Source organism: Nilaparvata lugens, chromosome 1 (assembly GCF_014356525.2).
Source record: "Nilaparvata lugens isolate BPH chromosome 1, ASM1435652v1, whole genome shotgun sequence".
NCBI lineage: Eukaryota > Metazoa > Arthropoda > Insecta > Hemiptera > Delphacidae > Nilaparvata > Nilaparvata lugens.
This window is the reverse complement of record NC_052504.1, coordinates 59,090,264-59,118,259: the sequence shown is the minus strand read 5'-3', so window position 1 is coordinate 59,118,259 and position 27,996 is coordinate 59,090,264. Positions and strand designations below refer to the sequence as shown.

Genomic DNA, 27,996 nt, shown 5'->3' with positions numbered 1-27,996 from the left:
TGATGGAGTAGTGTCATATTAGATTGGAAGAAGGTTCTTCTTCATTATCAATCTGTAGAAATGTTCAATCAATGAATCAAATTGAAGTCTAGTCAAGATATTCATTATCAAAAATCAACATATCAGTGTATTTTTTCTAAGAATTTATATTCCAGAATTATTCAATTGTGTGATGCCTTGTGTTTAGATAAGTTTATTTTCATTCGTCTTCGACTTGTGGAGAAGACATTTTTATGTTCATATCACTTATAATATAATTCTTTGTTGAAGTGACTCATTAAATGATTGCATTGAACAGGAAAGTCAACCACTGGGTGCTCTTCATTTGGCTGACTACATAGTCACGCTGACACCAGACTCAGGTCAGCCGTACAGTTTCAGACTGAGCAAGAAAGGATCATCGGCACTTCACTTGGCAGCTGACTCTGCGAAGGAGGCCGAGGATTGGGTCGCTCTTCTAGGCGACGCGGCTGCTCAAAAGGTTTGTCTACATTTTACTATTGAATTCTTGAATTGAGAAAATTTATAATATCCTTACTGGTATTACTTTTAATATCCATATTGGAATTGTGATGTTAACAAAAATTGTTACCGTGATCTCTTGTATTTGTTCAAAAGTCAAATTGAAGATATTTATTCATTTATTTGTGGAAACAATTACATATCATATGAATTATTGATTGATTGATACTTTATTTATGTAGATTACAATATATACTGGCTTATACACTTATATACAATAGCTTACAATACAGCAAAGTTATAGATGAATTTACATAATATAGACTAAGAAAATAACTATTGAACTGTATATGATATGAAAAAGCAATTTGTAATATAATAATTATAGATAATAATCATATTGTTATGCATCTACATAAATTGGCGGAGCTTTGGACATATCAATGTCCATTCTTTGGGAAGAATATTAAAAATATCCTCCCCACTAACTCTCTACCATTATGGGAGAGAACAACAGTTTTGGCTCAAAACTATTCTACTCTAAAATTTTTATAATAAATAACATGTCCAAAAAATTGGTTATGTTTCAACTGTTGATGGTTTAAACCCAATTTTCTTTCAAAAATATATATGAGCTACAAATTTTGAATTCATGAAGATTAAAATACCAAATTATAGTCACATTTACCGTATATCATTTTTTATTTCATTAATGTTTTAGTGGAAAAACTGCAATAGATATGTTAATTTCCTTATCGGCGTTTCCTCTTCATAATGTTAATAATTAGAAATAACAAAGGCAACTTTTAGTAATAAAAATAACATGAAAAAATACCTTTCAAAAGGAGTAAAAGTCTTTTTTAAAAAAGGGTTCTATTTTAATTTTATTTCTAATGATGATAATTTATTATTAGCTTATGGCTTTGAATGGTGGGGAGACCAAAGGGTAGTTCCACCTCGCCGTATAGTCCAAAGTTCCCTAATGGGAAACCGGACACTAAGGTTATAGTGAGCACAATACTTTAAATTTACACTTTTCACTTCGGAATAAAGTTCATTTATTTAATGATGATAATATAACCGATTGATATTACTTGACTGTATAATATTTCCTATATTCATAATAATACATTATTAGGTAATTCATAGTTAGGTATATCATAATATATAATAATAATAAATAACTTTTTTTCTTAAAAAAAGAACTATTGAATGGATAATTACCAGTAAAATCGACGACATACTTCTTGAGTGACTCTTATCTTTTTTCAATAGTACCGTATGTTTGCCATCTCTCTTTCTTTCTCTTTTCAATCTTTCTCTTCTCCTTCTTTCTCTCTCTCTCTCTCTCTTTCACCCTTATTCCACTTATTCATCATCTTCTTTTATTAAATATTATATTATATAATTTCTCATTTAATCTTTTGTAAGTTCTCAATGACTCATATTGAATTTGTACTAGCAACTCTCACCTGCGAACAGGATTTTCCTTGCAGGTGATTGGTTTCTTTTATTTTTGCTGAAATATTTGGTTTTTGTATATTTATTGTTGTTGAAGAACCAATAAATAATTTTTGATTTGATAATGTACATTATTATTTATTGTGTGAAACCTGGAAAACTGCAATTTGTTCCAGGTCATTGATTCTTGAATAGTCAAAAACGTTTTATTGTGTCGCGCACACAATCATAATTATCTATGATATGGTTTCAAGCTGATTCTACTATAGACACTACAATAGTTGAGTTTTGGTTTTTTATATCTGTATTCATATTATGTTCTTATTGTTTCTTACTAAAATACTAACTATGCTTCATACTTGGTAATACTCGGCAATACTATATATCTAAAATATATTACCTTCATTTACTTATTGTACCATATTATCCTTTTTACCATACAGTGTTATATTATTTACCTTATACTCACCTGTATTCCATCCAATTATTTCTCATTTATGCTTCACTTACAAGTAATCCATGTGAGCTAATTTCTAATACGACTTTTCGTCAACAGAATGAAGAAATAGTGGATGAAGAGTACCTGAAGTCGCCTGCCACGAAAATCCCTCAGCCTGACTGCGTTGGCACACTCTGCACCCTGACTCATCATCATGGCAAAACGTGGAAACGCCGATTCTGCGTTCTCAAAGACGCCTGTCTCTATTTCTACAGCGACATCAATGCTGATGCACCGTTAGGTTTGTCCCTTTTCGAAATCATACTCTTCAAAGAATTATTTTAATGAGTGTTTCATTGGAGTACCTAATATTATACCCAAAAAAACTTGGCTATAATAAATAAATATTAAATGAATGAAAAATATAAATCCAAGTACCCTTTTCTAAAATTGTTGAAATTTTAAAATTTTATTCAAGAGTAGCCCTAACGAAAAAATATAAATATTTAAGTTTTGGAAGCAGAAATAGACAATAGATGTGCATTGTTGTATCCCTTCCTCTCATTTTGTCAGTCATAACCTGTATTTTTCAATTGCAGCTCTTTTGTGTCTTTCAGTTGGAATAAATTCAAATGCAATTCAACAGTTTCCTGGACAGCAGGATCTCTGATCTGATATCCTCATTTTGTTATTTGTATATTAGAACTAATATAGTCATCATTCTATCATGTTTAGGTTCTTTAAATTTGCATCTCTCGACTCAATGTACTAGAAAATTGATTTATTGGTATTATAATATGATGCCAAGATGTAAAAGACATAAGTGTTCGTGCTGTGACAAGCGCCTGATACTTCTGTTGGAAGGGTGATCGCTTGTTGCACGGGTCACTAATTCGTGATCGCTAACTTCCATTTGTCATGAAATTCGGGTACCTAAATGTTTTATTGGTAAGCAATACTTCCCTCACGTATGGTAGGCCTAGTAGTAAAAATCAATCTCTGATAGTTCAGGATCAACCTTCAAAAGATTTTTGTAGTTCCGTGAAAACCATAAGGCTAGGCGCATTGAGAGGTAAAGTGACGTGACCCGAGTCTGCTAGATGAGTTAATTTCATATGATCATATTATAATGTTCACATTGAGACGAAGCTAGCATGTGTGAACATTATAATTTAATAATATGGTGTTAACTCATCTAGCAGACTCGGGTTACGTCATTCCACTTCGCGTGGCGTCTCAATATACGCCTAGCCTCAAGTTGAATGAAAATCACTTGATATTTTCAAAAACACTGATTTTCCTCCGAAATCAACACTGGTCCACTGGAATCAGTGGTTTTGACAATATCAAGTTCTTCTCATTCAATGTGGATATCTACTACAACATCAACTTCACAACCCAGAAAGTGAGTCCATAAAGTAACTCAAATTTATAAGTGAATAAGTGATCTATCTACTAGCAAACTATTAATTTGCTGTCATTTTCATTCAAATTCTATTTGCAGGTATGACATGTATCCATGGCTATAAAGTTCAAAGCTCAGCGTCTGGTGCTAAGCGGTTTGCATTTGAGTTGAATCCTCCTGAACCGTTCCTCCGTCACTTCTACTTCTATGCTGAAACTGAAATGGATAAGAAAAGGTGAAATTAATTAAAATTATATCATTTCTCATAGCCCGTTCTTAAGTAATTCCTTCCAATTGATGCTTAAACGATAATTGAATTAAAATTGGAATAAATGTAATAATTGAAGATTTTGGTTCCAATCTGAATTATATTCTGAATTTCAGCGAACAGTGATTCAGTGATATCTGATGCAATCTCAGCTAAATCTAAACCCAAAGATAGAAACACTATTTCCAATATTGAGTTGGTCTTATTTTTCTGCTTAAAATTCAATAATTGTTCCAGCATTTCTGTCCTTGAACTTTTTTATTGGCCTTGATGAACTCCAATATATTTTTGTAAAATGAGAATAGACGAATCAATTACACTAATTTGATAAATACATGTGAGAAATAATCTCAATAGTGCATAGTATGCATTTCACAAGGTGGTATGCCAAAATACTAATAATTTCAAATAACTTTTGAAGGTAGGTATTGTGCTCATAGACGTATTTAGCCTACATACCTTTAAATTTTCATAAATATGCTCTCTCAATACATTCTTAGGAGTTTTTTTATCTTTGTTATTGCGATTCCTTTCTTAACGAATACATTTTTCAAACCCTATTTTATTACAGATGGTTGGCTGCTTTGGAATACTCGATCGATAGATGGATCAAAGTTGGTTGAATATCACAAAGACGCTGCAATTGATGTCTATAGTAAAACTTGCACTCAAATCTCATTATTTGTGTCTGCCCAATTGAATAGAATTCATGTGAAAGGAGTGGAACATAATCGATTATTATCTCATAGAACTTATTATCTATAGTACATAGAGAATGAATATTTTCTTAGATGTTCCTAAATATTGCCGATAGTTATTTGTATGTAATATGTGTATGAATATATATAGTATTGTGAAACTATGTTTTAAAATTGTGTATCACGTGATAGTCGAGTTCCATTGTACAATTATCCATTAGAGATATGAATGTGCCTAATTTGTATTTTAGGAAAAATCTTTCATAATTTTTTATAGCGTGAGATGCAGACGTTCAGTGAAATTTTGACTTGAAAATATTGAGCTCAATCATTCACGCTTTTCTTTCAATTTTGGTATTCTTATGACATTTCAATTCTAGTATTCTTACACCATTCAAAAATCAGAAATCTGTCAATTTTCTATTTATCAAGGAAAACGTCGATTAACAATTAATTGGGCAAATGAAGAAACAGTATTTCTTCACTTGAAAACAAGTCTAGTTCTCTTTTTTTAGAAATCAAACTTTTGACTAATTCACCTTCCTAATTTTCTCGATCATGATTGAGTCTCATACAAAGTAAAATTTATTATGCGTCATATAAGGTATTAGAAATTCACCTTGGGATCGGGATCGAGTGACTCGCTTTTTTTCTTTTCAATAAGGTATGATACTCATTCATCAATTGAATTGAAATCCAACTATTCTTCATAGGCCTATCTTAGCATCCATGGAAGCAAGCAAGTTCATCGCAATTCTCTACAATTCATTGTTGATGTAACTTTTCTCTTTTGTATGTCCAGTGAAGAGTTAATGTAGCTTTTATTTGATTGAGCTTTATTCTTTAATATTGAATAGATTATTGTTTAAACAAATTTAATTTAAAAGAAATACTTTCTTCTTCTTCACAAGATGTATTTTAGTCGTTGACAGTTTTATAGTTATTGAAATCTTTTGCAATCTCTAAGAACATGTTTGATGGCTTATTCAATTTTGGAGTAATAATTATTGTAATATTGTGATAATGCTTTAAGTCGCGAAAACTGAATTGTCAGTTTAAAATTGAACGGCCTACTACTACATTATGTAACGTGAATCAAGCGAAATAGATCATTTGAAGCCAAAGAGCTATTCAGCTTCTGTTCATCCAATGCTTGAAGCCGACAAATTCATAAAAATCTGAATTACAGGCGATACATGGAATTGCAACACGACTCAACTACCAATTAAATAATCAATGATCCATTATGAAAATCGACTATCAACTAACTAAAATATCGTCACCTTAGTATAATTTCAATTGAATTTTGCTTTCAAATACTATTCATATTGATCAAATACAAAATACAAGGTGAATACAGTCAGCATTGCAATGTATTTATCTAATGTACCGGTACACACAATGTGATAATTCAGGCATTGGATTCTACGGAAGATCAATAGCTCTTCTGCTTGGTTTTTAATAATATTGTATTTTTACAATTATATAATGGAATATATAATAATCTTATCGGGCCTCTGAAAGTTGCCCTACAAGTGTAAAATATGAAAATAATATTTATAGTTTATAAGCTTTGTTTTCAATTATTGTGTAAAGTATGAATATCCATACAGTACTGAATTTTATTTTCATTTTGACTGGAAGATCACAGTAAGTGAAACACCAATGTTGATCAATGGCTTAGAAATAATTAATCCTATTATTCAGTTAGCATTTAAAAATATCCTGTATGTGATCATTATCGTATCTCATAGATTAAAGAATCATCATTGTTCATGTTACTTTCAACTTTGTTGTGAATTTGCTCTACACATGATGTTAAATGAAAATACTTGAATTTTGTTATCAATGTACGCAATTGGACAATTTCACTAATGCACTTGTAACATTTATTTATTGCAAGCATAGCTGATCCAATGCATAAGAGAATGTGAAATTTGAGTTTCATTTCAAAGCTCACTAGGATTTTTAAACAACAGTTTTATCTTACTATGCATCCTTTGTAGAAATAACTGTACTGTCATCATTTCAAATTTCCAATGCCTAAGTCTTGGCATTATTCGGATTCAACGATTGAAATTATTTTTTGCTATTCACTTCATGTGCCAAATAATACACTGCATCCAATAATCAATATAACTATCATCTATTTCCTATGTAATATTATATATATTTATTAAAATCTTCCTATTAAGATGGTGCCCAGATAATATTATGACAAGTACCAAAATTTGAAACAACCTTGTGAGTTCATATATAATATCATAATTAGAATATTTCATATTTAGAGTATTCATTGAAATAAATTATTGGCTACTCATTTCATGAACTGTCATTGTAATTGTACAGATGTTGACCACCCACTCAATCCTTGAATAATTACTGTACAATTATAAGAGGATTAGTGCACTATTCTATTAGTAGTATGTACCTATTCCCATATATAATGTACATTTCATCGGAAAACAATTATTATGTCTAGTTAAAATGTTTATGTGTTCATAGTTCTTAGCCTAACAGCATGTCGAATAGGTTTAGGATAGAAATGTAAATTTAAATCTTATTAATCATATCACATTACCAACGAAAACATCAATTAAACCTGTGTAAAAAATCAGCCCAATAATATTGTTACTAGAATATCTCAGTTGTTCAACTGCTGGGCGTAGTCCTAATATTAATTTTTACATCAAAATTAGCTACTAATATATTTGTACGTTTTATTTATCGCACAATATGTCATCATTATCGAACTTATTGATTTAACAGCATTAATAAAATTTGTTAATGTAATCTTAATATTCTTCTTGAATTGTGTTTTTTCGATAATTCAAAATATGAAATACGGATAGACTACTGTGACGAAATCATTTCCCATCATAATACACGTTTTGATGCAATTGTAGTATATAGATTTGAAGTACGGTACGTTTTCCATTATTTGAATGACTGTGGTGTTATTGAATATGTTTAAAATCATACCATGTTCACAGTATATACATTTGACATTCTCCTAATATGATTATAATATGTTGTGAATTGTAATATAATTCCAATTCGATAATCTGAATTATCTGGACAAGCGCACACTGAATAACACAGCATTTGAACTGTTGGAATTTTCAATAATATTTCATATTAGCATTTCATTGACGTCATTAAAGACCAAAAATATATTGGAACCTAGAAAGCACTTTATAAAAGACTGCTTGTTATTTTCCCCTAAATTTAAACCCAGATATTCCTATTTTAACCATAATATTGACTTGACTGTAACATATCAATTGAACAATACAACACTGTAATGATTCAAGTATCAAAGTCAATGAATGGGCATCAATGTAATAAATTTATTTATTTATTGATACATAAAACGCATTGTAACTTATTGAAAATATGTCGTTATATTGAGTTGCAGTAAGTATAATACATCGAAACATATTGTAATACAGTACTAATATTTCAGAGTGATTATGTTCATATGTAATTTCAACATTATTATCTCTTGTTATAAAAATAGCTATGTGATTTGAAGTATAGGAGAATTTTCAAGTGAATGACCAAGATGATTCAAATTCTCCCACATAACTGGGCGTTTAGTAGTGAGGAAATAATAATGCTATTATTATTTGTTTCGTAGTGCTATAATAATTTCTATGTTGAAAGTTTAACGAAAACATTGTTTGTTATGCTTCACTCCATGGTTTCCAATGTTAAGTACTTGTCAAAGAGAGTTAACAATACTCTAGACTGTATATAAAAGTTCTTTCAGAGAAGGGCTGATATTAAAAATAAGGCACTAATAGTTTTTATGTCTACAATTAATTTATGTAGCATAAAACATGATTGTAAATAAGAAGTAATTTGTAAGCCCTTGAATAAGTCAAGTCACATTGTCTTATTCCCCCTCGTACACAACCAAAGTAGAAAATGTCAATCATGTTATCGATTTTAAAAATATATGTTATTTTAAGCATATTAATCATTTTATAAATGTGAGACTTGGCTGTGAAAATGTTCACAGCAGCATAAAATGCTTTGTGACTTTTTCCAGCATTGAACTGCACTCAATTGTTCCATAACAGTCATTGGTTGTTGAGCTTACCAAATTTTTATGCAATTCGAAACATTTGTATTATAAGCATTATCAAAAATATATGTTCACTCTAGTTTTAAGATGATGGTTCTTATCATTACAGTAGCAACAATCATTAACAAATTCTCGATGTTTAATCCGGTGTTCAAATTGACTAGGTGTTTGTAAATACATAACTTCTAGGATATTAGCTGTTGACTATTTTAGTGATATGAATGTCCTCATTGCAGTCACTTTACAGATATCAATGTGCCATTAGATTAAATCCGTTCAATGTGAATATTGTAAAACAAATGGATTTGTGTAAAAATACTCAAAAATTTGATATTTTTTGTAATAAAAGTAAAATTATAAAATACCGAAAACTATAAACTAAACGGGAGTTGTTGACTAGTACAAATGATATATTGGGATTGTTGGTTTTTAATTGATTTTATTATAAATATTTTAGTAATTTATATACAGTTGATACATCAGTGAACCATTATTTATATTGAGGTTATTTAATTATAAAGTCTATTATCTGATTTTTATAATATTAATATTGCATACCATTTTGAATATCAGTTTGTCATATTAAACTAAAATACACTTGTATCAATTCAACAGGCAGTTGAATTTTGCATAAAAATGGTTTTTGATAATAGTTATTCTATTAATGATTAGTTTATCTATCCAAAAATTAATTCAATAAACCGTTTGAAGTTAAATGTTTGTGAAAAATATTAAACTCATGAAATTTCCTTTTTTTGTCGAGAAATTTTGAGTCATGTGCTATACAGTACAATGATTATGAACTGTTACATGCTATTGTTGGTACTTATAGTACTACTGTACTTCTAATTTCTCCCATATAAGTCATTTTTTTCTATTTTCATCACTCAAAAAAATAAATTAAATTATAAAAGATGTACTTTTTAGTACAAGATAAACGTTTTGTAATTCTCAATTTGGGCATAAGAGGTGAAAGAACAGTGAAGAGGTAATGATAAAAATACAATAATAAAATATAGCACAATTTAAACAAAGTACTGCCAATAAATGTGTCTAACTAGTTGAGAAATTAGTTACATAATAACTTTTAGTTTATGTAAAAAATATTGTAATCGATTACCATAACTGTTGAAGAATGGGATCATGAAAAGATGTATTTATCAATAAATTCTGAATGCTCAAATTGATTAATTTTGTTCTTTCTATCTAGAATTAGAGATAATATCTACCGAACGTATCAGTTTGGACGATTTCAGTACAGTAATGTTGTAACGTTATGGAGTGGCCACTGCTTTAGACGCTGGTTTTGTAAGCCTGATGTTCCTCGGCCGGCCAACATATTTTTTCAATATTTCGGATGGACACGTGAAGCGGTCGGTCTCAGCTGCCTAAAATCAGCGGATTAGAGCCATAAGTTGATCAGGGCCTCTGACATGACTTAACTGTCATGACAGTTCACTTCTGTTCATGACAGCGATGTGACATCTTTGACAACAGACCTGAGCCAGCCAGGTCACTCGATATTTATTATGTGAGACATTCAATATCAATGAAAAAAGCAAAAATTATTAAGATATTTTAATGTTTGATTCCTATGGCTCAGTTCAGGAACTAAATAACGAGAATAATTAATGCTCCTCCGGATGAATAATAAATAAGAATGAGTTGGATGATATAAATAATATTAGCTCTTCCATAAGTGCAGAGGAGACTGCCCATTGGTCTGGAAAAGGGTTTTTCGAATAAGTTGAAATAACTGGTAAGATGATCAATGCTTGGTATGATCAGGTGCAGGTGCAGGTGGATTACTGGGATTACTGCTTGGTGTGGTGATTGGTCCAGGTATGATGACTGGGTTTGGAGCATAGAAAGGCCTCATTGGCTTCGGAGTTATTGGAATCTGAGGAGCGCCTTCCACTCTCACGGTCATTATAGCAATAAACACTATTGCCAGCGTTGTCAATAGGAATTTGAAGATCATCTGCAATGAAATTAAATTAAATTTGAGATACTAATATTTACACATCCAACCAGAACAAATGGTTTAAACTTATACATGAACAGATCAATCATCTCAAATCAAATTTATTTCGTCAAACTGAAAACAATACCATGTATGTATCTTGAAAATAATTGACAAGCAAGAAATACATAATAAGAATCCAATAAAACATGAACTCTTGAATTAAATATAACTCGTTTTGAATCTGACAAAGACAGCAAAACCTAGGTTTGTGCGCTGGCATAGGTACATAGTACTAAACTGATAGAGTTTGTAAGGAAAAATGTAAAACACTACTTTTATGTTCACTAAAGGATAAATGTTGGAGAGCGAGAGAAGAAGAAGAAGGGAAGCGATAGAAGGATGGAAGGAGAAGAGAAAGAAAAGAAAAATTGAAAAGTATATTAATAGGTACAGAAGTTTTCAATTGCAAGATATTATTGAATTCACCCTGCAATTTCATCCAATCCTCTATTACTTGCAAAGTTGACTTTAAGATCCTGTTTATGAGAAAATTTTCCGGTACAAAATTGATTAATTTATGGCATATATGATCAAATTGCCTCCTACACACAGGTCTGTTCGTGGTACAGGAGAAATGGTAGGCGAACGAAAACTGTACTTTTTTACATGAGCTGTGAACAGATTTCATTCAGGTACACAATTAAGACATCTTACTATCAGTTACATTTTCCTAAAATGTTATAGTACCAATATTTCCCTAGGTTTATCAATCAACATGCATTGTTTACTTTCGAATTGAAATCTGAATTATTGCGATAAAACCACACCCACATACAGCTAAAACATTATGTTACTGAGTCCATAAGCAATATAACTCATATCAATAAAAAATACACTATAACTGTCTTCAAAACACAATGTAGCTGCAAATACAACTCAAATTTATCCTTCTGCACTTCCAACAAATAAAACTTACGAGTGTTGGCAGTAAGTCACAGATGACTCTTGGATATAATTGAAACAGTATTATTCATATTTGCAAACTGAACCAACCAATAATGGTTTTAGTGAAAATACTAGAATAATAGAAAATAATAAATATTCGACAATAATGTATAAGTATATTTGCTAAAAGCTGTTCGGTACACTTTTAATATAATTGTTGAGATCATTATAAGAGTGAGAAAAAGTGGCAACTGAAATTTTAAGTGGTCTAATAAGCGAGCTATGGGAGTTAAGGGTCGTTGAAGTGCTAAATCCGTTTTCTTTCCAGATCATAAACGGTTTCGACTATATTAAGGCTGTGCAAAGGCTAAAAATAAACTTTAAACTCGTGATATTTTTCGAAGTTTTACGATTTCTATATCATTAAGCTATCAAAATGAAAAAGTTTTTTCAGGAAAACATTTTTTTTCTGATCATCACTTTTTGAGATATGAGCGCCTAAAGTTTAAATTTCTGGGACAGAACATTTCAAATTCGGTAAGAGATAAATCCATGAAATTTAGAGGATAAATTCTTCATGGTATTGTTGATCTAGTAAAACAAAAATTTTCTGAAAATATCAATTTTCAATATTAAATTAAATAAATTTTTAATATTCAATTTTCTAGAAATAACCAAAAATAACTTTCAGTTGAGTATTTTTGGTAAATTGAATAACTTTTCCAAAAATTGATATTATCTAAAAAATTTTGTTCTACTAGATCAACAATACCATGAAGAATCTATCCTCTAAATCTCATGGATTTATATAGTACCGAATTTGAAATGTTCTGTCCCAAGAATTCAAACTTCAGTCGATCATATCTCAAAAAGTAATCATCGGAAAAAAATGTTTTCCTGAGAAAACTTTTTCATTTTGATAGCTTGATGATATACAAATCGAAAAACTCCGAAAAGTATCACGAGTAGAGGGTTTCTTTTATCCTTTGCACAGCCTTAACAGAACTTCTCTCAAAAATTCAAAAAATGTATCTTTGCAAACTAAAACATTTTATTCCCCATATCGTTTATAAATAATAAAGTAACATTTTTGTAATTTTGATACTTGTTTATTTTGGCATAATTCGCGAAAAAAACGCATATTAGAACAAAGCCAATGATATACTGAATGTATTAAAAAAACTCCAATGGAAATTTCGAAACCGTTTATGATCTGGAAAGAAACGGAGTTTAGCACTTCAACAACCCATAACTCGCTGATTAGACCACTTAAAAATTTCAGTTGCCACTTATTCTCTCACTTATCTTAACAATTATATTAAAAAGATTATCTAATTTAAATAAAAAAAGTATACCTAAAAGCCTTAAAATGTATAAAAACTGTCAGATCTGAATGATAACTGTATTAGTTCGAAAAAATCAACTCTGTAGCCCTAGTGCTAGAGGGCTGAGGATGATTTAAAAGCTGCATTTTTAGCTTGCACGCTTATATCTTGGGAACAAGGCTTTCCATTTCCACCGATATGACCAACCAAGGACTTTGACTTTGAAGCATTGGTCAAAGTTCTTGTTGTGCTCAGAGCCATGGGTGGGGATGGGTAGGGAAGTATTATTTTTAAAGGAAGCCCTGTGATTGTTGATCCGGAGGTTTAGGGCAGTTTCAATTTGAATGAATTTCCAATATATATTTTTTATACAATAATATTTATCCACTTTGTCTACTCGACCTGTCAACTTTTATGTTATGAATTTTTATGAACTCTATTGATGAAATGATTACATAAATAGATGAATAGATAAATTTATGTATTATTTATTAATCAATGCCAGCATGTTGTGAGCTTATAATGAGATGTATACAATTGCAATGGGCTGTGTGAGCGGTGAATTACGAACTGTGTATTTTTATTGTTTGTGTAATTACATTCAAATTTCTTTACCAGAAAATGCATTAAATGTATAGGCCTACACAGAGATGTTGATCCAGCATCTTAATATGGTTAGTAAACAACATAAAATAACTTGAAAGTTGACATGCATTTCTCTAGAAATTAAACTTGAAAAAGTTACACCCTTCAGGTTGTTGATTTAAGATAATGTGAATATAAAATTAAAAATTAAATCAAAACTTGATTTATCTATGCTGTGATGAAGGAAAGTACTGACTTGTACACTTACGGGATAGGAAAATTATTATGCTTGACGCATTGCATCACGCCTGAACTACTGGAATGATTAACTTGAAATTAAGCATATAGATTATTTTAAGCAAGGATGGTTGTAGGCCTTTTTTCAATTTTTCAAGATTTCATTACGTCAATATTTCATTTTGTCAGTTTTTTAAATAGACCCTTACGGAGCATGGGTTACCTACCTGCTAGTCAAAAATAAACATCTCTTTAGGAATTGAAAAACTAAAATTCAGTGTTATATGTTGACTATTCTTATTACTGTATGACAAAATAGTTATCTAGATAACTTAATAGATATCTGTTACCCATCTTCCAAGAGTTTTTTATTTTATGTTTATCTTTTAAAGCTTTTAATTATCTGGGTTGTTATAAGTACATTATTATACCGTGACATAATATTCAATCAATCATTTATTTATTCAATTATTTAGTATTACACAACTTTCAGAAGAGTACCACAGGCTTAAGCCCAAAACTGTTCCAATAATACAGTAACAAATGCATTAATAAGAGAATTTTCAGCACTTAGTGTTATATTGTTATATTTCTTCTAGCTTTTTAATTTTACGTTTGAGTACGTATAAGAACAATTATTTCTGTTTTCTTACAGACTGAAGCGGTTTGAATTTCACTAAACTTATTGTCAAAAATGTAATATTTATGCTAATAACATGAAGAAACAAATAATTTATCGTTTAAAAAATTATAAATTGCCACGGTACATGCCTGCATCAATATTATCACAGCCACCTCTAATACAGAAGTATTAGAGTTGGCTATGATATTACCGTATCTATTTATGTAATCATCTAGTCAATAGAGTACCAAGAACAGATTAAATAACAGAAAAGATGACAAGTCGAATACACAAAGTGGTGAAGGAGTAGATAGGTGAATAGCAATATTATTTTAAATAATTGTTAAAAAAATCTATATTCAAAGTGTTGGAACATTGTTTTTTGTTATTTGTTTACTTAGAGACTGGAGAGTTTTTGAGTCGTTTATATTGAACTTAAAAGAGCTCTCCTAGAAAACAAATGATTGTTTATGCATTATTTGTAAATTGAGGATTACATGGTGGTAGGCAATAGACAAAAAAATCTAAAACAAAATAGTAGACGCACTATATGGTGGGAGTAATATCTTGGAATATGAATAAATGATAACATATAATATGGAATAGCTTACCTTTGTGCTTTGTTGAAGCAGTGGTGAACTAGAATGGTAAGTGATGCAGTGGCTTCAATCAGAGTCTGAAATGGATCTGTCGGTAGGTTCTTTATAAATGTAACCAAGCTGAGGTCGTATAACCTGTATCAGTGCTGTATCGATCATCTAATCTCAAACTTTCTCTTCAGCAGCTCATTTAACTTGCGAATTAGTTCCACGAATATATATGTGCCGATTCTTATTGCTCATGTGTTAATAGGAATCAATCTCCATATTCCTTGTTTGAAGGCTAGCAAGCAACCATTCAAAGCTTTATTACAAACTTTATTATGCAACAAAAATCGTATTCTTGTGACAGAAATAGACAGATATCATCTCACTGTAATTGAAAGCATTCATGTTGTATAGATTGAAAAACCATTCAATCTCATTAATTAATCTGTGAGCTATTGTTACCACAGAGAGATCCAGGAGTGCCAAAGTGGTATACATGTCATTTTCCACGCCATAAATTCATAATACAATGATTGGTCTCTTGTACTCTGCTCTTATATACAGGTACTATATCGATATCTTATTCTTTTGTCATAAAGATTATAATTATGTATTCATTTCTTGCAGGAGTTATTTTAAACTGTAGACATAATAGGGTACCGTGGTGGAAAATATATCATAACTTTCATTCATTAGTTTTATTGAAAATCTCTCCCTCTCTTCAACCATATCCTTAAAATTGGATTTCGATTGATAGTTTTCTAGTTATAGACGTTTTTCAAAAATATAGAAAAATCTCGAAACTAAGGTCAATATAAGAAAATTTTACTGGACATTTTTTGTTGCAATTTGATGAAGAATTTATAGTCAGTCTTCAATTATTACATCTTTCTTGGGACACTGTATAGTGACTGGTCTAATCAGTTAGAACTTAGAATATTGAATAGCAAGTTTTGTGTTGCGGGTTGCCTATGCTCCAGCATGCGGGTGCAAGTTCGTTTTTTTCAAGGGTGGTGTGGAGCACCTGCTGATCTCCCAGGAAGGAGAATCATGTCAGTTGATAAAGCTTATAAATATGACTATTCAAGGTATCAGTTGGTTGAATAAGTTGTTTATTTCCCAGAATGATAAAAATTTTACTTGTTCTTATATTGCAGAGCAAAATCTTCTCATTGATTTGACGTGATCAATTAATGAAAAAAATATAGCCTATATGAAAGTTCGACTCGTTCGTTAAAAAAATCAAGAAAATAAAGATATTCTTCTCTCTTTCACGTTTCTGATAGTTTGTTTAGAGAAAAATGGTTAAAGATGAATTTGAGACAACTAAGCTTTTAGAGCATGAATTTTTTATAATTTGAAACCAATGGCAAGCTCCTATCATTTATATAAGTCTCAATTTAGAGGCTTTTTATTATAAGTAGAACTATGAAGGAAATGGGAGAATGGAATTCACAATATTTTATTCAGCTGTAACTTTTTAATAGTAATCATAATTTGGATCATTTATTGGAATTGAAAAAGGAGAAAATTCTCTACAGCTTTAACAAGATTCCGAATTTCTCATATAGAGTATTCCACGAGAAATAATGGTTAAAACAATAACCATGCATGGTCAAAAAGTCGTGACAATTCTCCCAGGCTAAAGCTCCCTTAGGCTGGCCACTATCAGTAGGACATGTATGATGAACAAGCAGATTAACTGAACAATCAAGATTATAGGACATCAAAAAGTATGACTAATCATACATCATTTGGAAGGTCTTGAAGCGAGCTATAACTTTAATACAAAACACTTTTTTGTAGCGTAAATTTTTATTAGACAAAATATAAAATTATGAGATGAAAATTTCCCAATATTCTGGCTTTGTATGTTGATAACTTTCTAACTAATACGATAAAATATGATGTAGATCTATTCATTCCTGAAACAATTGAATCTGAGTCAGCTCGATATCATGTGCGCGCTAGATGCCAATTTAAGTAATACCACCAACACGTCGTTTCATAGAAACCAACTGGTCAAATGCAAAGCAATTTATTATCGGGTGTACCTAACAATCTATTTGAAATAGAACGGTCTACTTGGTCTAAGTTTGTTGAGCACACACTTAAGCTCAGAGGGATTTTGAATTATTATACTTTTTAATGGTGACAATCGGAAGATATTGTTGATTAAAAACTGAAATTCAAGAAAATTAATTTCTTCTCATTTTTGAAAAACTGTAACTCGGTACTCATTGAAGATAGAGAGCTCAGAATAATTTAATTTCATTCCAAATTTTATAATATGAGAAAAGGAAAGGATGAATTTCTCTGTCCGATGACTGGAATCGGCGTGAATAGCTCGGAACTGGAAATTGAACCGAAAATACGAGGTTTTTGGTTCTTTCTGTATTTAGTACAAGGGAATTTTGCATGAAAAAATTGGTTCTGAACTTCTTTAATGTATATTATATTCATTTCCAGGTAGTCCTGATATTACTGCTCATTTTATTTCGAAAAACACCTTATTTTTAGCTTCAGTTAACCATCATCACTAAATTCATTGTCCTCACATTGAGATTTTGCACAATAATATAGGTCTATGAGATCATGTTCTATCAGACTCACCCGTTGGATGAACTTATTTTTATTATTTCCTAGTATAGAAATGAGAAATTATTGTTGAGTATTCATGAATTCAAAATTCCTCTGGGTGTAATTTTGTGCTCTACAACTTGAGACCCCGTTTTGGAATAAACATGTACATTTTACATTAAATGTTTCGCATTAGTCAGTTACAATCAAAAAGTCAGTTTATATTTTCATTGTCCTCACATTGACATTCCGCACAATAAGTTCAATAGAACATGTCCTATCAGAATTACCAGTTAGCCTCGTTTCCATTACCACAGATTCAGCGCTGCAACATGAATAGAGATAGAATGTCGGGAACTGTTCCTTGCGTCAGCCCAATGTGCCGCGGCGCAAGGTGTTGTTGCAGATTCATATCTCACAAATGATTTCTTATCTCTTTTTCTCTCAAATTCTAACTTCCTCATGAATAAAAAGATAACTTTCCTCATCGAAAGATTCAGCACCCTCAAAAACTGAAAGCGTAAGACAGATTTCCGAAAATACCCAAACATAAGTGAGTTTTGGTCACATATATATTTTTATAGTGCTCAAGGTCTCTAGTGCAAGGTTTCACGTTAGTGTTAAGCTAGCGTGTACCATACGGTGTCATATTGCACCCATTTTCATGCAGTTTGCGCCGAAATTGGAGCAATAGACGACAAAGTTGTAAAATTCGCTCAACAAGCTTGCGCAGCTCGTCGTTTTTTTGTGATGTTGCAAACTGCCAGAATGGAAACTGGGCTTAAGAAGAACATAAATTATTTCAGTATTCAACTCAACTTATTTCAGTATTTTCTAGGAGAAAAATAGATTTATTGTTGAGTAATAAACTTCATTAAATTTATTTCGATTTTCATTAAATTTGCCAGGAATGCTCCTTTTTGAATCGCACGTCGATGTATATGTTACGCTGCGTACAGACTTACACACTGCGCGTCACACAAACGGAATGCGAACAGTACGCAAGATTATAGCAGGTCGCCGGATTTCAGTTCGCGTGCAACGAACTGGCCAAGCTTCCGCCGACAACAATGGAACACGCTCTGATCTCGAACACCGTACTTGACGAATCCTTCTTCGAAACTCGCGTTTGTCGCGCAGCGCCTAAGTCGTACGCAGCTTAAGTTTTTTTTAAATGTGCACATTACATTGGATAATTGTTCCCATAACTCGTTTCCCTGAAAACAAATTCAAACCTGATGAAACCTGTTCGTGTCGAGGGGGTGTTCGGTGCGGTTTCTATCCGGTACTGAGTTCAAATTGGATTACCGTTTCACACTTGCAGGAGTCGACCGAAATGGAAGGAACCGTATACATGTGAATCAAGTCAGTAATCTTCAATAACTAATCACTAATCTTCAATGACTTCCCCGAAGTACCATCAAGATGCAAAACTATATGTATCATATTTAGTTGAATGAAGTAACCCATTTAAGTGAAGGGATTTTATATGTATCATGTATCAAAACGATGTATCATGCTCTTACTCAACTCTGCTGGATTAACTCTTACCATCGTTGAATCCAATGTACCGAGAATACATTGAATGTATGTATTCTAGATACCTTGGTTGAATCGAATCCGAATAATCACCGAGGAACTCTTCAGTTGACGGTGGAGATAACGCACCACACACGTGTTGAGTTGGGGTGAAGCTGTTTACAGGTTGCCATGGCAACAGTATCGGTCGCCGGTGGCGCAGTGCACGGAGCAGACTGGAGTGAGACGGCGGCTGACGGCAGACGGCAGTCAGTAGTTGCTCATATGTGCATGCAGTGGGACCGAGTGCCGCTCGACTGGGACCTCGACGTCAACCTGGAGCTCGAGTTGCGATCTCGGCGATCCAGGCTGCAGAGGCACTTGTCCGAGGGACCGCATGGCTTCTGCTCGGCCAACACACATCCTCCCAGGTCGACCACTCTTACACTGCACAATCGGTAATCATGCAACATCATGTTGATACCGTGTTCCCGCCAAATCCAAATAAATTCAGCTTTTCAGTATAATCATGCTGTCCACCTTCATATCACCTTTTCTAAGTTGAGTAGTTTTGTGCTTGAGTCATATAGTCATCGAGAATTCTTGTTAACAGTCATGCTCATGTAGCTTTATAGAGCTTTTTGCTATCATTGATAATGCTAACAAATTCATTATAGTCATTAGCCTAGTTATCCAGTCGTAGATCTGTTTTCTTTCACTAATGGTAAACTATGTGATCGTAGATGATGTGGTATTTTTATCTCATAGCTGATGGTGCGTGGCTAATAATCTAAGCGGTAGAGTGGACATTACAGTCCAAGCTTCGCCAAGTCATCAAATAGAAAAATGTTATTTTATTCTGTTCTGATTAAAAAGTAGAACCTTTTAACAGAAGCAAAGTCCTTGAAAGGCGATATCGTGAATTAGTGACTGAGAATAAACTCAGATTTGTTCAACCAGATGAAAGAAATTTATGACTATGATACATGAGTATCATGAGTGATACAGACTATGCCACTGATACATTCTCTTTTTGTACTTTTATACATGTCTGCTTCCAAAACCAATAGCAAAATCAGTCCTATTCAAGAAATTTCTTGATTTCCCTCCAAGTAGAAGATTCAAATGTAACCTTCGATCACCTACCTTAAGGTGCGTACAGGCTTACGCGCCGCGAACACGAGCAATTCACTTTAATCAGCTGATGCCAAGCTTTTTATACAGGTATCTTACCGTTTCTGTACGAATAAAGATATAATCAGCTGATGAAAAGTGAATTGCTCGTGTTCGCGGCGCATAAATCTGTACGCACCTTAAGGCCCGCCGCAAAGTAGACCCACGTTAATCCACAAAAAGCAACCCACGCTGTGGGAGGTTTTGTAAACCATTGCTAAGCATCTCCAGACATCTGTGTAATATGATAATAATACATGCAAAGAATAATCCACTTGTCAGCTGATTGATTGTGAATAATTCTATAGCAATGGTATTTGCTTATTTTTTTGCCTTGTATTTGTCTTAGGCGCGCCGCAAAGTAGACCCACGCTAATCCACGAAAAGCAACCCACACTGTGGGATTTTGTAAACCATAACTTGGCTTCTCTTGACATCTGTTCAATACATGCAATTTATTGTCACTTGCAATGCTGACATCCACTTGTCAGCTGATTGATTATGGAAAATTCTATAGCAATGGTTTACAAAACATCTCACGGCCTGAATTGTTTGCGGCGGGCCTAAGGGCCGGTTTCTGAGCTCGGGATTCAGCCAAGTCATAGTCAAAGTCACGTTTAAATTGAATTTCGAAAAACTAAAAAATTGAACACAAAATAAAATAAAGAAAAAAGTTTCAGCTATTTTGATTTATTTAGGAATGTTTCGTTTCGTCAAGGAAAAACGTTTTCAATTATAGAAATGAGAAAATAAAGATTCATTCTACTGCAACTGCGACTACGACCTGTTTTGGAAAGCCAATTTTATGACTCCAGCTGTTTAAAGTCTACAACTTACCTAAATCCCGAGCTTAGAAACCGGCCCTAAGTTACTTGGTCAAATCCTTGTTGAATACTATTAGAGATTCTTGTAAAAATCATTCCAGCTCTCTCACTCTCACTACAGTAATATTAGTGTCCAATCATACATATGTTACTCATTACTGAGTAGCCTACTTATTACTCCTGTTTCAAACTCCAAACACCTTTATAAAATTTTGTAAAGATATCTTGTCTTGATAAGGTTTGATGTATGGTATTCCACAAGCTTAGTGATTATAATATTCCTCTCAACAACGTTTGCTCATCCAACTTCGAAAGCTGTTTAAATGAGTCTGCAACACAAGCAGTTCCTAACAGCTTGTTAGTGTTCTGTAATCCTTCACTTAACGTGGATTTGCCAAACTTGATGGAGAATGCTCTAGCTTATAGCCTCTAGAGTAGAATGGATTGATTGAACGTATGGGGAAGATTCTAAACTAAGATTTGAAAGAAAATAAAGACAATAAATTAGTGTAACGAAATTCTTGAATTGTATTTTACTCTCCTCTGTATTCTGAATTCGGAATGAGTATTACAGGTATTTCAACTTGTATTAGAAACAAGTTGAAAAAAATTCATGGAAGTTATGGTTAATATTATAAAAAAGTACATTGTGAATTCGGACTTCTCACCAGTTTATGATGTATGTGTAGTCTTCTCCTCATTACCAACATGCTATTAGGCGATACTACTTGGCTTGCTGTTTGTGCTGGAGAGCTGGAGCACTGCAATGAAGAGGGTTTTGATAATTGTGAGAGTCTATCAGTGGGAAAATCAATCTACCGAGATTCGTCGAAATAATATCGAGGAATTGAGAGGAATATGAATGAAATACACTTTTTAGACCTTTCTTCATGAATAATATTCCCTGTCAAGTGAAATGTTATTGAGAAAACAGCGAAAATAACCATTTCACATCTAGCCTCATTTTGAGAAAGGGTGCAATTTCAGCTTAAAAATCTCGTTTTATCTTTATGTGAGTTCGAAATGTATTGTGAAAACTGAGGAGGATGAAATACTAGATTTTTTTTGAAAATTGAACGATGCTTCGAAAAATATCACACAGGCACATCAATATTGACACGCACAATGTCATTAAATGCAATGTTTGTTCCAATATTCAGATATCATCATTCAGGGCTCAAAGATGATATCTCGTATTCTGTGCCATTGGTACAGTTTTATTTGAAGAGATTGATTGTGCTTCATATTGTACACGCATGAGCAATTAAGAGCAATACACTTCGTTCCAAGCTCAATAATATTCATGTATGTCAGATAAAGAAGATGAATGATATCCTCCAAAATTACAGTTTGGAGCTCCTATCATACGTTTCAAAAACAAACATCAAGAATCGAATTCCCTGAAGCAAAAATTTGAAGCGATGTGTTCATCCATCAATCTCCATGCAACGATTCATTTCATTTTTCTATTTATTGGACCAATTCATGTCCCTTATGATGAATTTACCATTCATATGTGAGTTCCATAACTGTATGACATTCTCTTCTATAGAATTGATGAGGCTTGCTGTAGAGAGTTCCCCGTTCAATTTATACCATCTAACCTTCTAGTCAAATCTAACAAATATCCAATACTGTCATCCATGATAATTTCGTAGGCCCAGCACCTGCAACTGATGAAATGTCGTAGTTCAAATTCCTCGCCAAAGGGAATTAATATCTCTTGATTTCCCTTATGGCCACTATCACAACTATTATAATATACCGCCGTCACAATTCTGCCTGACCATGACCCACTTAACTAATGTTTCACTAATAATAATATTATTCTATTCTCTTGAAGGTGCATTTTCGTTTGTGCGTAAATTTCCGGAGTCGATGACGACAAGCATTGTTGACATTCATAGTGTGCTAAAACAGCTGACAAGTAACTTCCCATTATTTGTCTTTATTATTAAAGAATTTAACATTTCCAATAATATCAACATATTACCATTTAAAAGTATAAAATATATTATAAATATTTTAGGTTATATAGAAAAATTGAAATCCACCCAATCTGAGATTCTCTGTCTTTCGTGGTCGACGACGGCATTTACACACAAACGAAAACCCAGCTTAAGGCCCATATGCACCATCTCGGATTGAACAGAGATAGATTAGCTGTTGGTTAGAGTTGGAATATAACACGTTATATTAAATGCGACCATGTATGTCTACATTGTAATCTGAGAACTATTTTTGGGGAGTCAGGCCTTTCAATGTTACAGACGACCATTTCTCATCCATTTTCAAAACTGCTAAATAACAATATTTCATGAATAACAATATTATTTGTTCCATGAACATGAGGTACATTTGTAAATGAGGTATTTATTCTGTGCATGTGGTTGACTGACAGTAATATTATATCCAGCCTTATGAATTTAAATGTTAATAATATTCCAACATTGTATTCATTTCAACTGTTTGTAGCGGCTGAATGACGGCTGAATGTCTTGGCTACTGACCAAGGGATACGGAATTGAATTTCAGGTCAAATATTGAATTTCAACTGAAATTTTCGACAAAATAGAACCCAGATAGAATTTGGGACGGAGGAGGAAAAATGTAATTCCAGAACAAGCAATAACGCTTTAAGCCAAGGCATGACTATTATGAGGTTCTGGGTCCTAGTCTCCTGTGATAAAGACCACCCCTTTCGAAAGAGATAGAGAGAGGGAGAGAGTGATAGAAGTGGAGGGAGAGACAATGAGACGCTGCAAGTCAGACGCCGCCGCGGCGCTTCGCAGGGATGCGAGGCGGATGAAGTCAGGAGTTGAACAATGGGGCGTTCTGGCCGATTTAAAGCAATAATCGAATGCAGACCACAAAAGCTTCGACCGCTCGTAATTGAGCGGTTTACTAAGCGAATGAAAAGCTTTGTCTTGGGAGCTCCTGGCTCAGGTTGAGCCAATAGACCCTAGAACCTGGCTGGGGGTTTGGGGGTGCCAGTCGGTCCTATCTCAGACCTGCAGGCGGGCAGAAATAGTCCATTATGACGTCATCTCTATCAAGAATTCGCCCTTTCCAGTGCAATAAGACATTTCCGGCTTGCATTAACCCTATTTGGATGTAGTATTTCGAGACAATTGAAAACTTCATCTCAAGTTCTGCGGTATCCGTTCACACAAGATTTCAAATTATTTATTGTTGAACTCGGCAAAATCCTCTCACTCGGTAGTACTTCTAGTACAAAGTTTGATTGGAGAAATATTTTGAAAGCTTGGATATGTGACGTTGGCGAATAATGCAAATGATGAATAAGTAATATACAGTGGTTGAGAATGGGAATCCGAATGGGGAGAGAGATAGAGGAAAAAAGACTGCAGGAAATAAAGAAAGAGAAATGAATAGAGAAGAGACCTGTTCTCAAAACAATTTGGAGGAGGAGAGTATATAAGTTTTCCGGAAAAAAATCTACGTTTTCGTATCTGGTGTGATATGGAATAGTAGTTGTTTATACTGAGAAAAGATTGCATTCTGACGGAAACATCTTGGCTAGGGTAGAAAAAGGTGTTTAGGGTAGAAAAAGGCGTCTAGGTATAAGAAAATTCGGAATGCTGACTGACATTCTTGCAAATATATGATCTCAAAATCATATGACAATATGATGAATTAATTATATATAAGTTTGTTTTGAAACCTTTTTAACCTGCGTCTTTCGACAGCTTTGATTATTCGCCCTTTGGAAAACAAACAGAAGATTTCTGTCTTGCAATTCGCACTTTCAATATTGCATAATGAATAGCATCAATGCTATTTCATCCACTAATGAAGCTTCTACTAAATTTCTAAATTTGCACTTTTATGGGTATTTTTAGAGTTTCGCACGGTAGCTGAGAATGCTCAGTCTGTTGAGCATAAATATATTTATTATTGTGATAAATGTGATTATATATATTTATTATACTGTATACATTTATTATATATGTAAAATATAATGTGAATATGATATAAAATATATTATATTTATTTATTATATCTATAATGAACAATATTCAGAATATCTCATGGATCTCACCCTACGCTTTTCTCTAGGTTAACCTTCTCTCACACGAACTCGTCTGTGTTCAAAGAAATGTCATTTCGACAATGTTATTTGTAGTTTATTATTTTTCTATATACCTATTATTACTCGGATAGTTGAAGTGACAGGCGTTTTGCTCTTCTACCTTCCACTTGAACACTGTGTTTATTATCTTTTATTGTTCTCATAGAATGAAAAGGGCTATCCTATCCAGGCATCCAAGTTATTGCTAAATAGTTGCAAGGAGAATCCTTCCAAGTTGTATGCACTCTCTTACAAATCAGTACTACATCACTATTAGTCCAGTCAATATAGACATAAAAAGGGGGTATGCTTGCAATTTATATTGTAGTTCTGAATTTTTAAATATACTATTTGGGTTCATTAGAGAAGTCCAGAACCAATTTCTTCATGCAAAATTTCCTTGTGCTAGATTCAGTGTGGCCCAAAAACCTCATATTTTCGGCTCATTTTCCAGTTTTCATCTATTTCTGCCAAATCTCGTAATCGGACAGAAACATTTGTTTTTGATCAACAATATCTTCCGATTGTTACCATTTGGATGTATAATTCAAAATCCCCCTGGGCGTATTTTTGTGCTCTAGAATCTGAGATCTGGTAGAGTGCTCTATCTCATATAGATTTCCAGGTACACCTGACAACAATGCTCCTTGTATTGTGGAAAAACATCTAATTTTCAGTTTCAACCAGCATCACCAACTACATAGTCTTCTCATTGATATTTCGAACAATGGCATAAGTTCATAAGATTATATTCTATGAGAACACCCGATAGATGCACTTCATCTCAGTATTTCCTAGTGGAGAGGCGCGCTTAAAAGGACACCTCAAGGATCTTAATTTCAATCACTTATAACTTCTGACATAATGCTCAGATTTTATCGTGCTACACTTTATTCTTTATACATAAAAAATGGCCAATTTCTATATTCAAAGCTATGTATCTCGGTAACCCCTTATTATATAAAAATCATTATCTGATCTCGAAATGTACAATTTAATTTCCTCTTTCACCTGCTGTGAATGATTTATGGATGAATATTTTCGTAGAGTAAGATTTGATTGTTGAAAAAATCCGGAAATTGTAGATATTTTTATCATATTAATGGTTTTGGCAGTACTATGATAGGGAAGAGTGATCCAAGATGAATTTTATACATTTGAGCTCGTAGAGGATGAATTTATCTACAATTTGGAATCAATCGTAAGTTTCTATGATGTATCAGACCCGTTTTAGAAACTCTTGATCAACAGTAAAATCACGAAAAAAAATGTAAAAACTGAAATCGCCATTTTTGAAATCTTCTGTAACTTTCGAATTGTATTGGATCTGAAAGTATTATTTACTGGAGTGGGTAGAGGGGGACAATTTTCACATCCTCACTAGATTTGGAAATTTTATCAGAGGTATTTCAAAAGACATGCAGCTTTGATTATAGATATTGGCCATTTTTTGTGTATTGGAATATGGGCTTAAGTACACTCAACAATAAATCTTCCACTTTTCGACCGAATTTACTTATGATGCATGATTTTGGACCGCCTTGACGAGCCGAGAAGAATAAAGTGTAGTACGATGAAATCTGAGCATTGTGTCAGAAGTTATAAGTGTTTGAAATTTAGATCCTTGAGGTGTCCTTAAGCGCGCCTCTCCACTAGGAAATACTGAAATGAAGTGCATCTAACGGGTGATTCTCATAGAACATAATCTTATGAACTTATGTAATTGTGCGAAATATCAATGTGAAGACTATGTAGTTGGTGATGCAACCACCAAGCTGAAAATTAGGTGTTTATCACAATACAAGGAGCATTGTAGTCAGGTGTACCTGGAAATCTATATGAGATAGAGCACTCTACCAGATCTCAGATTGTAGAGCACAAAAATACGCCCAGAATTATACATCTAAATGGTAACAATCGGAAGATATTGTAGATCAAAAACTAAAATTCATCAAAATTGATTTTTTCTTCAAATTTCACTCATTTTTGAAAAATCATAACTCAGTACTCATTGGAGATAGAGAATTCCGAGTGATCTCATTTTATTCAGAATTTTTCATAATCTAGAAAAAAGGCAAGAGCAAATTTTTCTGTCCGATTATGAGATTAGGCAGAAATAGCTGAAAACTGGAAAATGAGCCGAAAATACGAGGGTTTTGGGCCACACTGAATCTAGCACAAGGAAATTTTGCATGAAGAAATTGATTCTGGACTTCTCTTATGTTCCCAAATAATATATTAAAAAATCAGAACTACAATATAAATTGCATGCACCAATGTATATAGTGACTGGACTATATATGGTACATGAAATAACAAAATCTCTAACAGCTTCTTATTTTTACTTTTTTCATACTAGTTTATTTTTATTTTCATTACCGTATTTATTATTTAATTTGATAATGCTTTTACCTTGTTAATTATACTTCGATTATCTGATTACACTACTGGATACTTTTGTAATTTGTAATTTGAGGAGGAAATAAATTCATTTATTCATTCATAATAGATGACCGATAATCTGAATATAGTATATTGGTGTTCAGTCAGTGTAGTTCTGATCCCATCAAGAGCAATATAATATACTATCAGGTAACCCGTGCTCTGCAAGGGTGTGATTAATAACTTGACAAACTGAAAATTTGACGTAATGGAATCATGAAGAATTGAAAACAGGCCTATAACCATCCCTGGCCAATTAAGAATCTATATGCTAAA

General features: G+C 32.8%; 2 protein-coding genes and 1 long non-coding RNA gene across 4 annotated transcripts in view; 2 read left to right on the top strand and 1 right to left on the bottom strand.

Annotated features, from left to right (window-relative positions):
* The window catches only part of LOC111051707, a 514,958-nt gene extending 504,948 nt beyond the window's left edge, over positions 1 to 10,010 (top strand). For both annotated transcript variants that reach the window (XM_039438213.1, XM_039438219.1), the window contains 4 exons: positions 299 to 481; positions 2,480 to 2,663; positions 3,867 to 4,002; positions 4,607 to 10,010. In XM_039438213.1, coding sequence (XP_039294147.1) covers positions 299 to 481; positions 2,480 to 2,663; positions 3,867 to 4,002; positions 4,607 to 4,658 — 555 coding nt within the window. In that variant the 3' untranslated portion in view covers positions 4,659 to 10,010. The remainder of the gene's footprint in view (positions 1 to 298; positions 482 to 2,479; positions 2,664 to 3,866; positions 4,003 to 4,606) is intronic.
* Positions 8,076 to 15,336, bottom strand: LOC120353672. The gene is made up of 2 exons (XR_005572517.1): positions 15,115 to 15,336; positions 8,076 to 10,804 (listed from the first exon to the last, which is right to left on the bottom strand). It is a non-coding gene; the product is annotated as an uncharacterized LOC120353672 (long non-coding RNA).
* Positions 15,337 to 19,380: 4,044 nt separating this feature from the next.
* LOC111047102 (rap1 GTPase-activating protein 1) overlaps positions 19,381 to 27,996 on the top strand; it is a 314,361-nt gene continuing 305,745 nt past the window's right edge. The window contains exon 1 of the mRNA XM_039433585.1: positions 19,381 to 19,646. Within this exon, the coding sequence (XP_039289519.1) occupies positions 19,381 to 19,646 (266 nt within the window). The remainder of the gene's footprint in view (positions 19,647 to 27,996) is intronic.